This window comes from Ammospiza caudacuta, chromosome 9 (genome assembly GCF_027887145.1).
Source record: "Ammospiza caudacuta isolate bAmmCau1 chromosome 9, bAmmCau1.pri, whole genome shotgun sequence".
In the NCBI taxonomy this organism is placed as follows: domain Eukaryota; kingdom Metazoa; phylum Chordata; class Aves; order Passeriformes; family Passerellidae; genus Ammospiza; species Ammospiza caudacuta.
Genome location: NC_080601.1, coordinates 24,543,899 through 24,557,289, shown reverse-complemented (window position 1 = coordinate 24,557,289; position 13,391 = coordinate 24,543,899). Strand labels below are relative to the sequence as shown.

The 13,391-nt window shown below is 38.7% G+C and overlaps 1 protein-coding gene across 1 annotated transcript in view; it reads left to right on the top strand.

Moving 5' to 3' along the window:
* The first annotated feature begins 4,994 nt into the window (after positions 1 to 4,994).
* Positions 4,995 to 13,391, top strand: part of LOC131561102 (adhesion G protein-coupled receptor A3-like) — a 252,571-nt gene continuing 244,174 nt past the window's right edge. The window contains exon 1 of the mRNA XM_058810235.1: positions 4,995 to 5,215. Within this exon, the coding sequence (XP_058666218.1) occupies positions 4,995 to 5,215 (221 nt within the window). The remainder of the gene's footprint in view (positions 5,216 to 13,391) is intronic.

Below are 13,391 nucleotides of genomic sequence, written 5' to 3'. Positions count from 1 at the left end.
GCACTTTCTGCTCTGACTTCTGCAGGACAGCATTTCAATTTTCAGTGCAGTTTTGTAGCCTGAACCTTGCCCTTGTGAGGCCTCAGGAGGTAAAAAGTTAAAAAAAGCTGCTTCTCCTTTGGCTGACCATTCAAAAGTGTTGTTATTCTGCTACTGCACAAGTAAATAAAACAGCATGAAGAGATGAAGGCTAGAACATTAAAATATATGTGCCATCAGCAGGATTTCTGAACAATTTCAATATGTTCTCTGAAGCAGCAGAGGGACCTGGCAACAGCTGGAGCTGTATTTGGTGGTCATCAGAAATTTACACTGATATGTACTCCCTTGTAGGTATGATTTTCCTGGGGAAAGGGGACTTTGTATTATTTGGCAATAACCCTGCAGTATTCATTGGAGGAAAACTTGCCTCAGTATTGAGAAAAATCAAACACTTGAGTTTTTTCTCTTCAAATATAATTTATTCTCTGTTGATATTTTTGTGATAATTATTCCCCTCCCCACTGATAGCTTATTATTATTTGCTCGTGATTTCAGAGCAACATCTTAGTTTTGATCAGAATTTAACATTGGTCTCTGCTAAAGCAAATAAAGCCACATTTTGTATAAGAGGTCTCTAACTTCAAGGATTTCCTTACTTCAATGAATAGTTCAATGCAACTTTTGGAAACCTGGTGCCCTGTGAGGACTGAAGTGCTCAGACCCCTTTTGATTTCAGATATTATATATAAATGTGAATATGCTGAAGAAATGTAAGCAGTAGGGAAGCAATGCAATGATATTTGAAGGTTTCTTACAGTACAATTTCTTAATATAAAAGCAGTGCAGAGGTGTTTCTGATTGTGCTGATGCAGAATAGCAGATATGGAAATCCTGTTTTGTCAGTTCTTTCTAACACAGTATTGTTCCTCCAGTATATGATTCCCTGCTCCAATTACTCCAGTCCAGAATGACTCAGTTTCCACATTTCCTTAAGAGATAACTCAGTCTGTTAAATAACACCAGGATGGTTTTGCTCAGGATCTGTTTCTGCACTGAGTTTTATCCAGTGGTTGGTAGCAAACCTGAACAATTTTGCTTCTGTTGTTTTATTCTCTGTGTTTTAATATCACCAGTGCCTTACATGAGCCTATTTATGGACCAGGACTATCTCACCTCTAATACTGATGTATTATTAGTTCATTGTGTGTGAAGGTAAAATTTTTTGGGTCCTTTCTACATGAAAGTTGTACTGCATATTTTTATCCATTCTTATGTCTTTCCTCTATCACCTTCCAAATAATATCTTTTTATAGGATTCCAAGCATCCCAGTGGAAACACACTCTGGATTTTTTTTCTCTCAGTTACTTTACCTATCTTTTTTCTGCAACAAATAATTTCTTGGTTTGTTTTTTTAATCATTCTATTGCAAAGGCTTACCGACACTTGTGCTGTGCTGATGTGATGAGCAGCATGAGATACAGTCATGATGGAATAAAAGTGATGGGAACTGAGGTGATGGAGGAAATGGAGTAAATATGCATTGTTTTACTACTATCAATAAAGAGTCAATGTTCAAGGAATTAGAGGGCTGATAGAATGCCAGCTTCTGGATAAGAAATGAAACAAAAGCCATGACCAAAACCTGCTTGTGGTTATTCAAGTTTCCATGGCTCTATTCCAATACTAACATGCAATTTTGAAATCCTGACAAAATTCAAATTCACTTATTTACATTCTGCCTCCCCATATTTCCTATTATTGTATAACACATTCTTGTTACTTAATTGCTGTGTAATGTCCTGTGATGCTTAGCAGGTGCTGCTGCTTTTTTGGGCTTGGGAATGTGATCTAAATGAAATGTAAACCTGTAGTTCAGTGAATCACCTGTCTCTCTAACCTTTGATTCCTTTTTATGTTGTTCATATTCATTCAGACTAATATTATTTTAGCATTATATTCCTAAATTAATTTACATTCCCTTTTAACACTTACACATTTAGCCACAGGATAAAATTTGTCTCAAGTACTGTAATAAGGTCCTGGTGTGTGGATATACAGATAGATCTACTAAAACAACTTCAAGCTTTTGATGCTTGGAAATAAAAATATAAATAAAATAGGCACATTTAGTAATTTTCTTACTTCCTTGATCTAAGAAAATGAATCCCTCAGTTCTATTATTTAATCAAATAGCTAAAGCAAAAATTTAACTGTAAATAAATCTTAAAAGTAGAAATTTTTTCATGTTTCAAGTGAACCTCTGGTCTTGTTTCTGTCAGCCAGAAGCTTCATGTAATCACAACTGGCATTTTAGGACTTCTCAAGTGTTTCTTAAGATCTTGTTTGGCTTTGTGTGAAAAAGTAGACCAGCACATATCCTATTTTGATTCCTGACTAAACCAAGACAGAAAACTCTAAGGAGAGATATCCTAAAGTGTGTTCTTTCAATGTCGGTGGGCAATAACTTTGAGCTAGATTTAGAAAGATTTAGGAGAAATTGAAGGCTATAAGTTCAAATATTAATTAGAAAAATTTCTCCATTCTGTTTAACATCACAGACACCTAAATTCTCCAAGTATCTTTGACTTCAAAAAAACTCATAATTCTCTCTTTGCACACACCAACCCCCGGCTAAGGAGCTCATGACCTCTCCATGCTATCTGCTGTGTCAGTGCCCGAAGGTGGTACCCCAGCTGCAGGCACACAGTTTGTCTGAAACTGGCACTTTGCACCCCAAACACAGCGCAATGTCGGCTGCTTTTCAAATCAAAGCACCACAAGTTCCTTTCTTCGCTTCCTGCAAGGGAATCCAGGATTGTAGTGCTGTCCTAAGCCATGGGAAATTTAGTTGCTTGCATGTCATGAGTGGGTGGAAGTTGTATCTTTCAGAGTCTGTGAAAATGACCAGCTCCTGCCTGCATTAAATGTTCTGCTGTGCTGGCTGGTGACAGCTGAAGCAGCATTGAGCTCTCTTGGTGCTCCAGTCCTTTTGTAGTTGACTGGGGAATTGTTTGGACTGTGAGATCTCAGGGAGGAACCATCATCTGTGCTTTTAAATTGTCTAAAATTTGATGTTCTTGATATTTGTAGATGTCAGTGAGAAAAATTGAAGATGGCTGAACTTTTTGTGTTTATGTGTAATAAAGCAAGAAAAAAAATGCATTAGGAAATGGAGGGGAGTTTCCTCTTATTTTTTGCCTCTAATGTTTTGAATAATTCCTTTTCTGCCTTTATTCTAGAATTTGATAGATGGCTTCAATGTGAATGCAAACCTTCTTATTCCCTAATGAAACAGTATTTTAAAAAAAACTTTCAGCATCAGTGAAGTAGGAAAAAATGTTAAAATTCTGATAGCATATGTTTAAGGGCTGAGTTTGACTGAAAAATTCCATTTCTTCTCAGCAAGGTTAACGCTGAACAAAATCTATGCTACCATCTTAATAAGTGCATATTCTTCACTTGCACTTTCAAAAACAGTGTGGATGTGACAGAATTTTTCAAAGCTAAAAAGCATTTTCAAAATTAAATACATTGGGTTTCTTTATGATAAATAACATCATGCAACCATAGCAATGTTGAGTGGTGTCCTGAAATACAATCCATTTTGCTGCCTGCCAGTAAGCCTTACACAACTTTGCTTTTAGAAATAAAAGAGCAGAGGTTGTAATATTTATGATTTTTTTAAATCAACAACTGTTCAGAAAAAGATTGTTGGAGAAAAATTTCCTATTACCCTTGAATTTCACAAGGCCACTACCCCTTCTATCACTTATTAATACTATAGTGCCTAAAGGCTCCAATTAGGTATTGGAACAGTGATAACAGGCACTGTAAATGTGCAAGACAAATCTTCCCTAAGGGGCTATAATAAAATATTATTTTATAAAACCCAAGTAATTTCTTAAAATAGCTTTATAGCTATGGCAGACTATTACTAACTTTGGCCTAGATCCTGCAGTGAAGATGTGCATTGTGAGTCTCCATCCAGCAAGTGAAGACAAGGAACCTGCTCTTTTAGCAAAGGGCCATTAAAAATGGAAGTTGCTGGTACAATGTGGAATTTTTTTGTTCACTTCTAGGAAAAAAAAAACAAACAAACAACTAAAAAACCCAAACAGGGTAGCTTGTTGTTAATGCTGAAAACCTAGCCTAGAAGTTACTAGTCAGATCAGGAAATAACTATTGAGGATGCTCCAAAGCCACCGAGTGCCATAGAGGACAGAGATGTACAAGTAGAAAAGAAACATGCTCGTTGATTAGGATGATGAAGAGTCTTTGACTGATCAAACCTTTGCTTAGGTCATGTTCACAGCATTTTCTGAGGTGTCTGAAGCCAGCTAACTGCAGGGACCCTTCCCGGTGGCACTGGCTGGACTGTCCTGTCTCTTGGTCCGCACTGCCCCTTGCCCAAGTCCCGGAGCGTGTTTCCCACAGCCATAGGTGCGAACAGCACTGAGCACACGCGCTCCTCAAGAGCGCTACCAAAGGTGGCTATTTTCAAAACTGCATTCCGGACCCGCACGATTTTCCCAGATCCCGATTTCCTGCCCCGTGCCCGGGCTGGCCGCGCCTCTCGGGTCCGCGGCGCGTCCTTGGCGCATCTGTCCGGTTTCCCCGGGGCGCGGACCCCGCCGGGGCACCGGGCGCAGGTAGCGCCGCTCCGGGCGCTGCGGGGCCGCGGCTGCCGGCCCGGGGGGCGCGCCCGGTGAGCGGCGGCGGGAGGGAGGGAGGGAGGGAGGGAGTGGCGGGGGGGCCGCTGAGCGCCGCGGGGTCCGCCCAGCGCCGCGGCCGCCCGGGCTGCGGCAGGAAAGGAGCCGCGGCTCCTCGGAGAAAGGAGGAGGAGGAGGAGGAGGAGGAGGAGGAAGAAGGGGGGGTCCCTGCGAGCGGAGCCGGCCGCAGCGAGAGGCGGGGCGGGGTGGGCGCGGGAGGCGTGCAGGGCCCGCGGAGCGGCGCGGACGGACGCGTGCCATGCGCGGCGCGGCAGCCGGCGGCTCCCGCTCGCTGGCTCAGCATGCGCGGGCTGTGCCCCCGCCTCTGCCTGCTGGCCGCCGCGCTGGGGCTCTGCGGGGGCAGCAGGAACTGCCCCGACCTCATCGTGGACCGCTGCCTCTGCGCCGCCGAGCGCGCCAAGGGGCCCGGCCGCCCGGCCCTCCGCATCAAAGTGGTCTGCACCGGCGGGGACTTGGTGGAAACTTTGCAGCCCGCCGTGCTGCCCAACCGCACCGTGTCCCTGTGAGTACGGCCCGCGGGCGGAGCGCACCTGGCGCGGGAGGGAGGGCGGGGGACACGGGGGATCGAGGGGACCCCGCGCCCGCCGCTCCGGAGCCGCGGAACCGCTCCGTGCCCGCTGCAGCCACGACCCTGCTGCTAAAAAGTCTGTGAGAGTTTGGGGGTGTTTGTTTATTTATTTATTTATTTTTTCGTGTTCAGCTGGGAAACTCCTGCTGGCGTTCGGGTCCAAGCGGGGGAGCTGGGCTCTCCCTGGTGTGAATTGCACGCTGCTGCGGGCGGCGGTGTGGGAAATGCCAGTGGCAGCAGAACTGATGGAGCTCTCTGCTGTACCTCTCCGGCAGCCACGGGACGGGCTCGCACCGTCCCGGCAATAAATGGATGGTATCGGTAATGCTGAACTGCTTCCTGGAGTGCTGTGTCATTAACTGGTTTTCCCTTTCTCTCTCGTCTTCTCTAAATAAAGTTTGGAATTTGATGTCTCCTTTTTAAAGATGAGTTTCTATACTGCGGTATGAAACTCTCAAATCTCCCATATCGTTCAGAGTTGTCTGGTAATTTAAAATGATTCGGGGTACTGTGAATTAGGTTATAATACTTTGTTGCCTGTTGCACACAGCTAAACTTGAATAAATAGCATGTTGTAAGTAAGGTAGCAGAACTCTCTGTGATTGTATCCTCAAGTACGGCTGAAAGTAATGTCCCTGTAATACACCTGAGCAGTAATAGCTCTGTGACATTTACCCTTTGGATCATACACATATCTACAGATCTTTTACTGTTGAATTTAGTTCTGTTGACAATTCCTGCTATGAACATCTCCACTGTTCAGTGCATTTTCTTTAAGTCAACACTTTTGGGAGGCAACTGGTAAAGATAGTAATTCATAACATCTGGGGAGCTTGTGCTTGTAAATGTACAGATGTGCTGTGTATGCTCCAGTTCAGTTTTAGCTATAACTGTTGAGTGACTTGATGCTGATTATCTGTATGCTGATTATTTATTTAGGAAACTTCTACTTCTATTCAAGGGACAATAATTGCACTTCCTCCTAAATTTTAATAGGCTGGTTTAGAATATTACATTACTTACCAATATAAGCTTTAACCTCAGTGATAAATTCACTGCTATTTCTATAGTTTGTATAACTGGCTATGGAGTTAGAAGTGGTACCCACCAGATTTATAAAATGTCAACATCTTGGGGAGGCAGGAACTACTTTTTCCTCTTGGTTATAAAGCTGTAGAAACTCTCACACTCAGCATGTCTGCAAAGGTTTTTCCTCTTAAGCATTGACTTGCAGAGTCTTATTTAGGTGTTTAAGAAACTTTTGCTGAGGTAAGTACCAGTCAAGGAATCCAGCTGACCATGAGATCAACAGAAGTATGTATTCACTGCAGTGAAAAGAAATTGAATTGGAAACAGAAGTGAGAAAAGATGAACAGGGCAGGTGGTGTGTTTGAAGTGGTAGGTGGGAGGATTTGCTCACTTATACATATGATTTAAGGCACCAGTAGCAAGCTTGATCTTATCAACTGAAACACATTCATTTCAGGTAACACTTGTTTAAAATTAATGAGAAAGGTACTGTGCTAGTTTTTTAAACTTAATAGCAAATACCTCTTGATCTGAGAGCTGATTAGTTGGCCTTAGTTGATACAAAAGATACACTTTGCAGTTTTTTTTGTATTTCATATGGACAAGTATAGTACTATGTATCACATAAACATATCCCTTTTCCTCATACAGTCTCTCATCTCATTTTTGAGAATTTTTTTTTTCTTTCCCAGAAGTAAATTTAAGGTTAAATATTGAAGGTAAAAAAGAAAAAAAAAATAAAATCTGTATTAGAAGTTTTCAGTAGCTAGAGCATACAGGTGAAAATGCGATTGAATATGTCAAAGATTTTCCAGGTGAAACTGGTTTTTATGAATTAAGTTACACTTGTGGGATATGGCCAGCTGCAGAAAATAATGATAATGAGTTCAAGTATTAGTTCTGTTACATTTGTTTTTGTAGCTGAATAAGACATGCAGGCAGAAGAGAATATTCTAGTAGATGCTGCTTGCTTCCATTCAGTTTTATGGGCCCACAGAGAGAAAGAGAGCTTTAACATATGGAGCATAACCTTTTGGATTGCTTTAACAATTAAGAAATATAGAGGTGAGTAAAAGAATATATGTTCAGATGCAATAATACTGTAATGAAACAATGTAATAAACATTTTGTGGGGTTTGGGGCAGATTATTCATTATATAGGGAGGCTATTTCCCTAGTGCTATCATCTTTTGGAAGGGAAGATCAAAGCCAAACTGGTAACTGCTCTGCAGAGATGGAAGAGAATTACCTCTGCTTTATCTCTTCAGCCATTCAGAAATTTAACATCTCATTTACATGCTCAGTAATGGTACTTATCAGCAAATTTAGAAGTTATGATTTGGTAGTTTAATTGAAGCCTGAATTTGGTGGCTTAGGCTCTTTCACCTGAGTGAGTGACTGTGGGTCTTGTCTGAGTTTGATAGTTTAGGCTCCATGGTATATATGTACTGAACTATTGCTGCTAGGAATGCTTCTGACACAATCACATGTGGTGACTGCAAACCAGCGTGAAGTCACTGAAGAAATGCTTATTCTTGACATGTTTGGACCAATTACTTTGAGATTATGAGGTGAGGAAGTCTGCAGAGTTTCTTTGAAATAATTTGAACACTAGAGCTATTCAGTACTGTCTAAATGCTCCCAATGATAATCACACTAGAAATAAAATCAAAATATAAGCTGAAAAAGCACCTATTCTCTCCTCTTTATTTTATATTAAAACCCAAACCAAACAAAAAAACCCCTTGTCCTGCACTCTGTTTCACTGTCTTTATTTAGTATTTCACTGCTTTGGAAACAGGATTCATGAGCTTGATGTGGATCAAAAGCAAAAACTTAGCTGTAGCTTCACAAAGTATTTGCACGTATCTTGTTAAAAGAGATTCTAGTCCTTATGAATTTGCAACATGCATCTCTTGCTTTGTATTTTGGGACAGGGTGGAGAAAGGGAATTACTTTTTTTTTTTTTTTTCCCCATGGAGAATACAGCTGTTGAATCACTAATTTATGGGATCTACTCTCACCATTTCACTCTCAGTAGGCATTGGAGTGTAGACCCAACAGAAGGAGTCATATTGCTTCAGCATAATGTAGTTTTCTCATTTTAGACTCTGTGGTTGAATACTTGGGAATTATTGTATGAAACCAATATTTTACATTTTTTTAATCAGTGTGGTTGAGTTGTTAAAATGTAACTCTAGGGAATGAGTCTATTTGCAATATTCTGTCTCTTCTGTGTTGATGGAAAAATTAGTTGTAAACTTTTTGACTGAGTTGCTGAAATTTGGGCTGTGTGGAGATGTTGCTATGCTGCTTTTTACAATGTGAAACTTCTGCAGTTTGAAATTTTGGGAATTAGGAGATTGGATTCTCTACTGGACAGTATATTGGTAGGTTACTTACATAATTGTTTCTTTCATATCAAGTGGTGTTAAAAACTTCATGCTTTTAATCTTAGAAGTTCTCAGTTCAATAGGTATCACTGGGCAGAATGGACTGTGAAGTTATAAATGCCATCAGTTTCTGATAGTAGCATCACTTTTTTTTCCCCCCTCAATTCAAAAGAAAGTCTAAGATGTATACCAATGGTTGATATTTTTACAAATTCTACCCACAGATACACCTATTGAAATGTGTAATTTTAAACTGTCATAATAGAAATGAAGAAAATTTATGGTAGTGTATGGATTATATAAATTCTTGATCATACAGGATTCTTCATACTTTTTATGTCTAAGCCTTTCTTCTGACTTTGAATTGTCTCAAATTCCTCAGATTCTCAATTTCAGAGTAAGGCTACATGACTCCAATGGTAATCCATAGCCATGATATGTATGAAGGGTGTTCATCTTCAAAGCACATCACAAACATTAAATACTCTTCTGAAAGCAGCATTGCCCCACTTTCCTCTGTCCCAAAATTACTTTTATGTCACATTCATTTATATCATGTCCACTGGAATTTTTTCAGAGTTATTATATTACTGTGTTTTTTTCATGTCTAGTCTGCTCTTTTACACGCCTATATTCAGTTTAGGATATATCAATCTTGTTTATTTGATATGAGCATCTTGTTTTAAAAATAGATCACAAAAATGTTATGTCCCAAAGAGTTCAGCGCTTAAGCTAGCCAAAGCAAACAAAGAGTTGAAGAAAGACTGAACAAAAAATATTATTCAGTAGTTTTATTTCCATGTCTTGAAACTCACATATTCTTCTTTATTGATTTGAGAGCTAACATAGCATTGCTGATTTGTAAATAAGAGCATTGCTAAAGAAGGTAGGGTGATTCTTGTTATAAAGGTTTTTGTGAACATTTTCACCTTGGTTAGTTTATTGTGTTCACTCAAAGTGGCAGGAAAAAAGAAAAAGAAACAGGTTTCCTGCTTCATTATTTATATGTATATACATATTTATAAATGCTTTCTCTGAAACTCTTAAATAAAGAAAAAGAAAAAAAAACAGTTTGTGGAAGAAACTCCTAATAAGGAAGTCTACATAAAATACACCAAAGACTTGGAAGGTCTGGGACAGATGGTTAAGGAGAGCAAATTATGGAGAAGAGAAAGGTTGTAGTGATGAAAGGTCTTCAGATATTACTCAAATGTTAGTCTAATTCTCCTTGATAATACATTTTATATATTCATCTAGAGTGGCCATATAATATTTTTTTTGTTTTGTTTTTTTCTGACAAGGATATACCTGCACCTGAAAAGTACTAGTAGTGTGACCATTTCCAAATGATGACTCTTTTATGACTTGGATGAAACTAGTGCATTTGGCATCACTGGAAATGCTAACCCAAGAGGAGTGTGAAAAAAATTCTGCTGTGGAAAATAGAACTCTCATAGCAAATAGTGTTCATAATACTATAAATGCTACTTTAATAGTTACCATATACCATAACTTTTTAAAGGTATATGAGTCATCCTGAAGTTTCTTTCTCTATTATTATTAAACTGTAAAGGCCATGAGTTAAAACAGTGCCATATATCATCCTGGTGCTTTTACTTCCTCGAGTGTAATGTTATCTGAAGAAAGCAGTTTGTGTAAGAGGATGGGATAAGAATATCTGGAAACAGATAAAATTATTTTACAGTATCGAACAGTTCATTAATTTGGTAATTTAATGTAGAAATCAAGTCCTATTTTTGTTGCATACTAGGAAATTTGCAGTATTGTGGTCTTTCACTAAGTTTCATTCAAGAGGTAAAAATAAACTGGTGAGGATAGCCAGGGGGAGAGCAATGCATGTGGGAAAGGAGTTTTATCATGTAAGTATATGATGTGATACCTATCGAGAAGTTCTAAATGAAGCTGAGGTTTTATGATACAGTGTAATTTGTCAGTTGTCTGGCTACTGACCTTGTTTGCCTTAAACAGGAAGAGATTTAATAGATCTTATTGGCTCTCTTATATTTTTTTTGGTATGTTCACCTAATAGTCATAAAATCTATTTAATTTTATTGATCTAAAGATATGTGCAACATAAATTAGTTTCTGAAGTGTATATATTTGCATCTCTTGCAGTGAGTTGGTGCCAGGGAGGTGATTTGTGTATATGAAATCTGCTTTTATATCAAGCTGCATGAGTTGTTGGCCCTTGGGACCAAAGTGCTGTCGTCTCTTAAAATGGATTATTCTTAAAAGATTTGAAAATGTGATGCCTTTTTTTTTTGGTTGTTTTTTTTTACTTTTGTTTTAAGGCATTCTAGAACGTTACTCAAAGTAAATTTCTCTTTCCTTGTCCCCTTCTAAATATCCTGACAGTATAATAAAATACAAGGTGAGGTGAAGAGTGGGGAGTGGTGAAGTGGTTAGGAGAGAGGTGAAAGTGGGAAGGTCCAGAAAGAAAGGGTCTAAACAGTATTATTAAAAGGAAATTCCAAAGGTTTAGAATTTTATGTGTTGTCCTTTTTCTGCATCCTCAGTGTTTTAAAATCACAAATATTTAAATGATAGATGCTTTATAACAACAGAATCACATTAACCCCCTGTGATGCTAGAAACCCATTTATTACTTTGCTGTTAAAACAGACCCAGAAACTTTATGGGCAGACATAGCCAAAGAAAAACTATGTTTTTGTGAAAAGTTTCTCCCAATTTGAGTTCCTCTGTCATCACAAATTTTTCCACTATTGGATTCAGCCATGTTCCAGCTTATCCATCCCTACTTTCCTCACTGATGTCTTTTGCCTTGGTTTTATAATACAGAGATGCCATAAATGTGAAAGTTAAAGAGCAGAGTACCTTTACCAAGGCAGAACTTCTGCCCTAGCAGCCAATAGGAATCACACATTTGTATATCTGCTCCTTACATGCTTTGTTCATGCACATCTGAGAGCCAGGGCTTTCACCCCGCTTGGTTTTCACTACTCAATAATATTGATGCATGTTTTCAATAATTGCTATTTATGCCATTTGATTTAGATTTTTGTGGAAAAATAGCCTATTGATTCTAAGCTTCCTCCCTTTCCATATTTCTAATGGAATATCCAAACCCTCACAGCAATAAAAGCATACAAACCATGAAAAGTTTGAGTATGTACTTAGCCAGTCAACTGTGATTATTTTTTATCAGTTACAAGTTTACTGTCTAGTTCTCGACTTGTCAAATATGATTTGGCTAAGACCTCTGTATTATCTATGATATTAGCATTTTTTCCTCTACTTTAGCAATTATGCAATACAGGGAACACAGTTTAGGCTTTGTTCTTAGTCTTGTGGCAACATGCCATTCTTCACCCTTCTCTTAAAATCAGTTCCAACTGTGTTTTCATGCCTGGGACTGATTTGAGACTGTTCTGAAGTTATGGTTAGTCATGAAAACTCTGGTTTTGCAATTTCTGTTACAGTCTTGCAGAGTTGTTGACAGTTTCTTTTCTGTACTTAGTTGGATATCATCTTCTCTGAACAGCAGTTTGTCAAATGCATAAACAGTTCTGCCAATAACACAAGCACACAGAGGTTTATGGGTGTTATGCTCACAGACCTGTAAGTGTGCAAAAACCTGAGATTGATTCCTAGATCATATAGAATCTGGATTTGTTGATAGCTGTGCAAAAATAAGCAAATTATTTTAAATTTGTATTTTATGCTTGCCTTTGAATGCCTATTCATCAAAACTTACAAGGATGGAAGGACACTGGTCTGTGTTTTCAGCATTTCTACTGTAGGCTTGGTACAACACACAATGAGGTTTAATGGATTTTCTATGTTATTAAGGTATCATTATGGCTTTCAAGTAACCTGGTAAGTCAAGGTCTCTAAATTATGAACATTTATGATTCTCCTTGTTTATTGAAGAATTCATAGCAGTCAAGCTGATGTCTCTTCATAAAACCTTTTTCTTTATGTTATGAGATTGCCTGTCCCAGAGAACTCATGTTTTGTAATCAAAAGTATTAATTGCAAGGGTAAAGATTTTATGTGTACTGTGACTTGAGAAAAGAAAAACTGCATCATAAAATGGAAAATAAGGTTAAAGCTAGTAATAACAAAATCAAGCCTGGAAAATGTGAAGAAAAACATAATGGAAGAATTGAACATAACATTATTTTATATTCATAGTTCCCTGGCAACATTTGTGTTTATATTTGCATTAGAAATTAATGTGCATGGTACCAATTTCTTTGAGAGAGGAGGGGTGGAAGGAGATCATAATCTGTTGGTGAGCAATTTTATTACCAGATTAGTTTTCATGGAATTCTCACAGGAAATATACTGAAATGTCAGGTAAGATTTTTCTAATGGAATGTGCTGGCACAATCTGGCACAACAGGAGACATACAAGCATTTAAGAGAGAGGGAGAAGCAAAACAAAAATATTATCAATACTAAGCAATAAAATTTGCCAGCACTCCTAACTCCTGTGAACTCCTAACTCATGATTTTTTATATATTAATGTGTGTCCTATCTGGGGGACTTTGCCCTGCTAAGAAAAATACTTAGCTCTTTTTTTTTTTCCATGGTCCATCCTCTTTACTTTGTCCCATCTGTCGCATTCCCAGAATCTTTCAATTCTACACTTTCCTTTTAAACTCCTGTTATTGCTGATACTTCTGCCTGTTTTTTCTTCTCA